At 45.1% G+C, this 9,300-nt stretch overlaps 1 protein-coding gene across 1 annotated transcript; it reads left to right on the forward strand.

The window, feature by feature from the left end:
* The first annotated feature begins 4,937 nt into the window (after window positions 1-4,937).
* On the forward strand, window positions 4,938-8,679 carry LOC123097785 (jasmonate-induced oxygenase 2). The gene is made up of 3 exons (XM_044519612.1): window positions 4,938-5,487; window positions 5,597-5,930; window positions 8,173-8,679. Exons 1-3 carry the CDS (start codon window positions 4,979-4,981, stop codon window positions 8,434-8,436), a joined length of 1,107 nt encoding a protein of 368 aa, XP_044375547.1. The 5' UTR covers window positions 4,938-4,978; the 3' UTR covers window positions 8,437-8,679.
* The last annotated feature ends 621 nt before the right edge of the window (window positions 8,680-9,300 follow it).

Here is a 9,300-nt window from a genome sequence, read left to right on the forward strand (position 1 = left end):
AGGAGGACCAACATGATTCATATGCGTGGAGGGAACCGGTCCTCCATAAGTAATTGGAGGTTCAACATGGGCAAAGATGCCATTCCCACTTCTACCACTAGTCAAAGGAACTTGATCACTAGTAGCTTCCCCCTTGTTGGAGTTAGCATCCATCACCTTGTTAGTGGGATCGACCACTTCCAACGGTGTGGTGGACAATTTAAGACCATCAAGAAAATTCTTAAGCATGCCTTTGACCTCGGTCGTCATGGAGGTTTTCAATGTGTCCAAGGCCGCATTGAACTCCTCACGAGAGACCGAGGATCCCCCATCGGCCGCAGACAAAGTGGGACTTGCGCCAGGGTGCTCCTCCACCTCGTCTGTGGTGTCAACCATACTCTTCGGACGGCAAAGTCCTTAATAAAGAGACGAGCCTCTGATACCAATTGAAAGGATCGATATGGTTGGCTAGAGGGGGGGGTGAGTAGGCAACTAACATTTTTTAGCTTTTCTTTACCAAATTAAACTTAGCATCAAAATAGGTTGTCTAGATATGCAACTAGGTGAGCAACCTATATGATGCAACAACAACAAGCACACAAGCAAGCAAGGAATACAACACAATAAGCTTGCACAAGTAAAGGTAAGAGATAACCAAGAGTGGAGCCGGTGGAGACGAGGATGTGTTACCGAAGTTCCTTCCCTTTGAGAGGAAGTACGTCTCTGTTGAAATGGTGTGGAGGCACAATGCTCCCCAAGAAGCCACTAGGGCCATCGTATTCTCCTCACGCCCTCACACAATGCGAGATGCCGTGATTCCACTATTGGTGCCCTTGGAGGCGGCGACCGAACCTTTACAAACAAGGTTGGGCCTATCTCCACAACTTAATCGGAGGCTCCCAACGACACCGCGAAGCTTCACCATAATGGAATATGGCTCCGCGGTGACCACAACCGTCTAGGGTGCTCAAACACCCAAGAGTAACAAGATCCGCAAGGGATTAGTGGGGGAATCAAATTTCTCTTGGTAGAAGTGTAGATCGGGGCCTTCTCAACCAATCCCTAGAAAATCAACAAGTTTGATTGGCTAGGGAGAGAGATCGGGCGAAAATGGAGCTTTGAGCAACAATGGAGCTTGGGGAGGGAAGAGGTGGTATTCTTGGGGAAGAAGATCCCCTTTATATAGTGGGGGAGAAGATCCAACCGTTACCCCCTCACTCAGCCCGCGACACGCGGTACTACCGCACATGCTTGCGGTACTACCACAAGGGGTTGGGGTACTGCCGCTGGACGGTGCGGTACTACCGCGTAAGACGAGGCCCTGTTGCGCATGGCAACGAGCGGTACTACCGCAAGGCAGGGTTCAACTGGGCTGGAAAAAGCATGGACTAAATAAATTACGTCCGTGACTACTTCCGCTGAGTTTAGGACTGTGCGAAAATCCGGCACGGTACTACCGCTCGCAGGAAGCAGTACTACTGCGTAGGGGCGGAAGTAAAAAATTACTTCCGCGCCTACTTCCGCATGCGCCAGTGTCAGGGCTGGAGGCAGCGGTACAACCGCTCACCAGGAGCGGTACTACCGCTGGTCCCTGCAGTACTACCGCTCCCTTGAGCGGTACTACCGCAAGCCCCTGCGGTACTACTGCTCCCTTGAGTAGTACTACCGCACGCCACAGATACTCTAGCATCTGGAAGCCTTCATTTCACAGAGACAAGGATATAAGGACGGTGCTCCAATGAAGCGAAGTAAAGGTGGTACAAAGGAACAGATGTGTACGTATTGATCCCACCCTAACCTTTCTGAAGCGGACCCCCTCTTAATAGTATGGCTTTTCTACGACTCAAATCCACCGAAAAGAAACGTAGAGAACCGCCGTCTTCGATAGGCGAGAGGGGCACGGAATCGTCTTGTGCCTAGACATGAGATATCTGAAATGCTCAATGCACACGACTAGTCCGCAAATGCACTGTCATCAATCACCAAAACCACAGAGGGAGAACTATGCCCTTACAGACGTAAAACCATCTATCCATGATGAAAGTGATTTGCACATATATCCCATTTTAGTGAATGAGTATAGCTCGTGTTTATAAGTAGTCTATGAAGAGCACCGGTACATACCTGTTGTTGTAGAACAATTTTCGGATAAACCATGCATCTCATATATTTTAAAGCTATAATGGCCGTAAATATTATGACTAATAAATTTAGGCAAACTTAAAATATTACGAAAGTTTATTGTCCTAATATTTTATTCATAGTTAAATTCAGGACTACATAGTAAATATATGAAAGATATATATATTTGTGGGAGATACATCATGCATGACGTTCACAACTCTACATAAATTATTCCTTAAATCAAGGTATATACATGTGATAAATCGAATATTGTCCACCCAAATTAGCAAAAGAGAAAATTGTGGGGCTGTATATCGATCCATATACTCCATAGATTTTGATTTTGACATGGAGTACAACATTTACTAAATTTTGCTAAATCCAAAAAAACCTTTATTATTAGACCACGTGGAGGAGAAAGAGAAGTCCAACCAAACATCTAGGCTACTGTACAGCAACGGAAAACGATTAATCTCGAGAGGAACAAAAAGTCAGCAATCAATTTATGTGACTGCCTAAATTAACCTAGTTTTTTCTTGAGGGAATAAATTAACCTAGTTGAATATTGCTGCATTGTCAGTGTCCGCAAACGAAAGCATCTTATCAGCACACATGATGCCTATGACATGTGTAGCAGTATAGCTACTCTCTTCAAAGAACAATTCAAGGCCACATGTGTTACTCGTCTTTGAAGGCACTAGCTATGCTGAGACAAGAAAAAAGGTTGTTAGATTAAACTGATGACTGGACTAGCGTTTTTTGCCAGTGGAGTGATGATCTCCCCGGTGTGGAATGTAAAATATCGTCGTATCTTCAAGTTTTTGCAGCTCAATGAAGTTGTTTTGATCCACGATGAGTTTATGCCTTTTCTTTCTCTTTTCTGTGAAAAATATCAATATCATAAAAGTTCATAATAAGAAGTACAAAGGCCTCAAACTTAACAAAAATTACATCGCGGGCTCTAGACCGTCGAACGAGTCACCGACGTGTCGCTTTCACCGCTCCCCTACCAGAGCCAACTTGACAGCCAGGAAGTCTTCGAGCACGTGCCCCTAAGGACCAGCCCCTAGAGTCGTAGTCGTCACCGTTCAACCCTTGCGATCCGCCCGAGCAGCGCACCTGCAAGGATTAAGAAACCCTAAGCTAATTAAACTACTAACAGGAGCGAAGGCACTAGGATTCCCTCCCTGCAACGGGCCATCGGAGTGGTAGGTAGAGGGGAGGCGAATACGAGGGCTCGTCATCCAAGTATGGAGGGTATGCCTTCTCAAGAACAAGAAAGAAAGATGAAGATCTGACACAATAGTCTCGCGGGAGGTGGATTTGCTGGTGTGGCCTATCACGTATTTTGTCCCTTTTGAATAAACTTTTGTTGCTTTCTATTACATGATTGGAGGGATGTTATTTGTACAAAGGGAATAGGTAAAGCCATAGGTTATTTTCTGTTGCTTCCTACGTGGGTTATTTTTTGCTTTACGCACTAGCTTCATACATGGTCTACGCTGGACCAAACGAAGTACAAATCGTTGTTTAAGGTGGTGCGTATATGATTGAAGCGGCTGGCCAGGAAGGTTTCACCAACCATGGGTGACATCATAATCTACTGATAAGTTCACCACCTTCATCGACATAGGCATCGTTTCGGTAACATATAACTAAAATGTTGCCGATATATCATTCATATCCTTCTTTTAAATTGTTAGTTCTGGCTGTGTGTATCTGAATTATGCAGATGACTGGTGTCACTCATCAAGTTTTACATCCACCTGATGCTACACATTAAGTTAATAAAAGTGCATATTATCAAAAAAATAAAATAAAAGATAAATACATAGGTCACGTGTGCAATAGTCAATTGCAGAGTCCACAGATGTACTCTCCATTGAAATGAATCTATACTTTTAAGGATCCCGCTAGTTGGCGAACGGTCTCCGGCTAGGGGTGGGCATGTGAACAACCTGAGTGCATTCGCAAAAAAATAAAAAACAACAACCTGAGTGGCATTTCATGTATATAGGGTTGGCAGTTTTGAAAACTGCCATGCTAGTTCCTATTTTTAGTCTCTTTAGTGTATTTCTTGTAGAAAACTGCCACCCTTAGATCCAAATGGAAGGGCTCCGGGGGCCAGAAATTGCTCCCTGGGGACGTCACCTAGATAAGATTACCGATTTTTAATAATAGAAAAGTTTATCTTTTGGCCAGTATCTGCATCCGAGAGGCATGTAACCAATCGGTTGGCTTCCTAGCTTACCGTCTATATACATGCGCGGGACAATTGTATACTAACTATTTTTTTCCTTAAAAAAGATTAGTCAAGACTACATAGATTAATACTAACACACATGTCACAAATAAGCACTGTTGTTCATTCTCGATGTGACCTATAGACAATTATATACGTAAGGTATAGTCTTCGAACGCTGCAAGGGATCTAAGAGAGCTATAGCACGCTCAAATGCTCATGACAAGGCGCAAGAATGCAGAAAACGTGCATTGTTTTGCTCATGATTGTTAAGTTTCACTGACCTTGCTAATAAAAGTAGTATACACTCCTATAATATAGGATGGGTATAGAGTCCACAAAAGCACTAGCATAAAGTATGTCCACACAAGAACCCTAGCCACACAAAACAATACATACTACTGTACTAGTTAATGTTAATCCCATGCTGTAGCTACTTTTAATCTTTGCAGCACGTGTTTGTATTATCCTATATACGTTGCTTTCATGCCCTAGCAAAGCACTAGCTCAATTGTATATTCTCAACACCTCAATAATGACTGTGTCTCTCCCTTATCCTCTGCTTCCTTTATAAAAGGCGCTTAGTGTTGGAGCGCCTTAACACAACCCGCCTCAAGCTAGGTACTAGCTCCGATGAGTAGCTGCTTCAACGGTGGCGCCGGCTGGCCGGAGCCCGTGGTGCGCGTGCAGGCCGTGTCGGACACCTGCGGCGAGACAATACCTGAGCGGTACGTCAAGCTGCCGTTGGATCGGCCGTCGGCGACGACCCTCCAACCGGCGGTCTCACATGGCGGCGGCAGCCTAAACATCCCGGTAGTGGACATGTCAATGCCGGACTCGGACGAGACAGTCCGTGCCGTGGACGCGGCGTGCCGGGAGTGGGGGTTCTTCCAGGCGGTGAACCACGGCGTGGGCCCTGAGCTGCTGCGGCGGGCGCGCTCGTCGTGGCGCGGCTTCTTCAGGCAGCCAGCCGAGGTGCGCGAGCGGTACGCCAACTCGCCGGCGACGTACGAGGGCTACGGCAGCCGTCTCGGTACCACCAAGGGTGGGCACCTCGACTGGGGCGACTACTACTTCCTGCACCTCCTCCCGCCGTCGATCAAGAGCCACGACAAGTGGCCGTCCCTTCCGTCCACCCTACGGTACGCACAGAGGCACCTACGTCTACCTACATGCACTCGCGTCGCATGCTCGTCGATCCAATTAATTCACAAGTTATTTAGCTGGCCGATGTATATGCATGCATGGCAGGGACGCGACGGAGGAGTACGGCGAGCAGGTGGTGAAGCTGTGCCGGAGGGTATCAAAGGTGTTGTCCAAGGGGCTGGGACTCGACGGCGGGAGGCTGCAGGCAGCGTTCGGCGGGGAGGGCGGCGAGGGGGCATGCATGAGGGTTAACTTCTACCCGAGGTGCCCGCAGCCGGAGCTGACGCTGGGCGTGGCGGCGCACTCCGACCCCGGTGGCATGACCATGCTGCTCGTCGACGACCACGTTCGGGGGCTGCAGGTGAAGAAGGATGGCCAGTGGATCACCGTCGACCCGGTCCCTGACGCCTTCATCGTCAACGTCGGAGACCAGATCCAGGTATATACACACGTGCCGCGTACTACGGAAGTACGTTACGTGTATGTGGTAGGGACGCGCATACGTACAGGCGACAACGTACACATATGGTATACGCACCCGTGAGTTGATAGAACCAAGTAAAATTACCATGCAAAAAAAATATAGAACCAAGTAAAATTGTAGAAAAGGTACAACGAAAAGAAAACAAACAAATTAGGCAAACAGTCGAGAATCATTACAAGCACCGAAAGGGTACAACACGTACAGTATCTATGTACTACGTGCAATCGTGGTGTACTACATTGCACTTGCACCTATTCTACTTGAGTGCAACCCGGGAAAAAGCAGGGAACGGAACAGAACCGGTAGTGGGGGTCCGGGACGATAGCCTCAGGTGTCGACACGTATCAGTGGAACGGCATTAAACTTTTTGACAAAAAACTGCTTCTCCAACTAACAAAAGTGTAGGCGTATCCTATTGATTGTTTCCCGACATAATGACGAATCCACGTGAAAGATATGTTTCAATCACATGACTTTACCTCATATTTGTTTGTTCTCTTCTTCTTCTTCTTCTTCTTCTTCTTCTTCTGGTGTCTATAATTCCTGTATTTTTCATACATAACATCCAAACCACTGTTTCGGGCATTTTTCCTTATACGTGACATATCAAGTCTCACATTTTTTCTATTCCTATGTTTTGAATTCATGTGTTCCTTCCCGCAAAAGAAAAAAGAGTTCATATGTTTCTTCCGTGCGAAAATATTCACCAAAAGCATGATATTTCTTTTGTACATAACATGAATACTCGAGTGAAAATAGGATCAAGGGTTTTAAATTTTGATATTTTATGACAATTTTGATAATTTTCAGTTACCTGTTTTGTTTTTAAATTTTAGTCATAAATAGTTGTACACTGTATTTTAGATTCTTTTTAAGAGTGGTTAAATAGTTCTACACTAGTTGGCCTAAAAGCACATTATTGAGCTTTTTGGTGTATAGTTTATGTCTGGAGTGAGGTGAGATGAGAACGATAGGATGTTAATCCAAGACTACAGATTTCAAAAATAAATAAATCCAAGACTAAAGAAACTGTTGATAGATAATTTGATTATATAAGATTTACAAAATATAGTAATATTACTTTTTGAATATGGTAATACTCATATATGCATATCATTTTCACTTTTCCAATCTATAGTTAGAAATAAAGTTAGTGATAAGTATAGATTCCATTTTTTACGTTCATGTGAGTAAGAAGAAACTTTAAGTTGATTACACATGTCTTTTTTAACACGGGACAACCGCAGATGCTCACATACACACACATACACTCATCTCTATGAACGCATGCACATACACTTTATCCGTATGAGCATCTTTGAGATAATACATCATGAGATTAACGAAGTCATCACAGATGCCTTGTAGTCGACTGCAGTGTGAAGTGTAGGACTTCAAATCTGATTGGCTGATTCCATCACAAAGAACATAACCATCTAAGCTACTCGGTTTGCTACACGTATGTCTTTTGGTGTGTAACTCAACTTTGTTGTAGACGTACGTGCGAACCTTTGTGAGCATGCGCTGCAATAACAAAAAGAAAATGAAAAGGTGCTATCTTTGTGAGCACGCGCTTCTATAACGAAAAAAATATGAACAATGAAAAAGTTCAAAGATCGACGTGGAATGATTTCTGTCGCACAAGGTAGTACTCTCGTGTTATTTTCCTTGGCTTCTGGGGTCAATTTGGTTCTGTAAAAAGGCTACTACTTCTAGCTAGCTTTGGACCTTGCGTAGGCGTAGGCACAAGGTCTCAACTCAGGGACCGTAGGAAATGCCATATTTCTCTTCTTTCATGTGATATTCCTCTATAGGCATATTAGAAAATGGTTCAGGTGCAAGTGACACCTACTCTGTCACACTAAAGATTCCTTTCTTTTCATATCTCTCCACGGACACCACCCAGTGGTCTAACTAGTTTGCGTTCAGTAGCTATAGCCAGAGGCGTGTCTAATCGGCCTACGCCTTTGATTATTTTGCATTTGATGGTGCCACAGTGCCGGAGCTATCACCCATCAAGTCTATTCCGCACCTGAGGTCCCTCAACGTGTCACACCAATAGCCTCTCGATCAAATTGATTGTAAATGGTGTACTGTTTACGACTCGGAAATGAACTGCAAAAATGTCTTATATTAACGTATAGCGAAAGTATATAAATGGTGTATTACTCTTAACTGTGTATGCTTACGTACGCAGGTGCTGAGCAACGCGGCGTATAAGAGCGTGGAGCACCGGGTGACTGTGAGCGCAGCGGAGGAGCGGCTATCGCTCGCCTTCTTCTACAACCCGCGGAGCGACGTGCCGGTGGCGCCCATGGCGGAGCTGGTGGCGCCGGGACGCCCGGTGCTGTACCCGGAGATGACCTTCGACGAGTACCGGGCCCACATCCGGCAGCGGGGCCTCAGCGGCAAGGCGCAGCTACAGTCTCTGCAGAACGCCAACAGCAGCGTCGCCTCCTGACACTAGGAAAGGCCAGCCGGCCGGCCGGCCGGCCTACTACTCCCTTGTCATGTGCATGCGCATCACTCCGTTGTATTCGTAGATGTGTTCATGGCCGGTACATATGTATGTATAATAGACGTTTCCGCTAATAAATATGCACGGAATAGTCTCGTACGTATGCCGTTCATGTTAACTTGATCAGTTTGTTTACTCTATTGGACGTATATAATTAGTGAGACTGCTCATTCGTTATGTTACTTACTTGATCTTCTGGCATATTGCTTTTGGGAACGCCTCTGTCTTTGCCCGCTCAGATTTGTTTTACGAAAATAGGAAACGTTTCCCTGGCCAATATGTGTGATAAGAAAAAGTAAAGGAGACAAAAGAGGCCAACATCTATTTCAAAAGAAAGAAAGATTATAAAAAGCCCTCAGCTGGCTCATAATTGACTCAACAATTTTGAAAATGTGTTCACAAAAAGGTATAAATATATTCATCATGGTGTAATTTTTTTCATATAATTAATAAAAATATATTATCCTAGTTGATTAAGAATTAACTCAATGTAGAAACCACGATCATGATATTTCTGAGAACCCTCCAAGGGATTTATAGCCAATCAGGTTTTTGCCCCTCTCATCGGTGGCACTATCGGTTCACCCCATCCCTGGTGGCACTATCGATCTTGGAGGTGCGGCTGATCCCGTTGTGTTGCGTGTGGGAGGGTTCTCATATTTCTTTAGGTGTTTTTAGTGTCTTGGTTGGGGAGGCATAGCGACGTATCAGAGTTAGAATAGTGTCCCCCACATCCTATTCATGCTGGGGAGGAGACACTTGGAGGTTGGGGCGCATCTACTTGGGTCCAGTCATTGTTGGTCTTTG

Source organism: Triticum aestivum, chromosome 4D (genome assembly GCF_018294505.1).
Source record: "Triticum aestivum cultivar Chinese Spring chromosome 4D, IWGSC CS RefSeq v2.1, whole genome shotgun sequence".
NCBI lineage: Eukaryota > Viridiplantae > Streptophyta > Magnoliopsida > Poales > Poaceae > Triticum > Triticum aestivum.

Excerpts from the sequence above, each read along its gene's own strand:
- LOC123097785 (XM_044519612.1), top strand. The coding sequence starts at position 4,979 with ATGAGTAGCTGCTTCAACGGTGGCGCCGGCTGGCCGGAGCCCGTGGTG. Across the intron at positions 5,488-5,596 it reads TCCCTTCCGTCCACCCTACG|GGACGCGACGGAGGAGTACG; the intron begins GTACGCACAGAG and ends CATGCATGGCAG. Across the intron at positions 5,931-8,172 it reads ACGTCGGAGACCAGATCCAG|GTGCTGAGCAACGCGGCGTA; the intron begins GTATATACACAC and ends TTACGTACGCAG.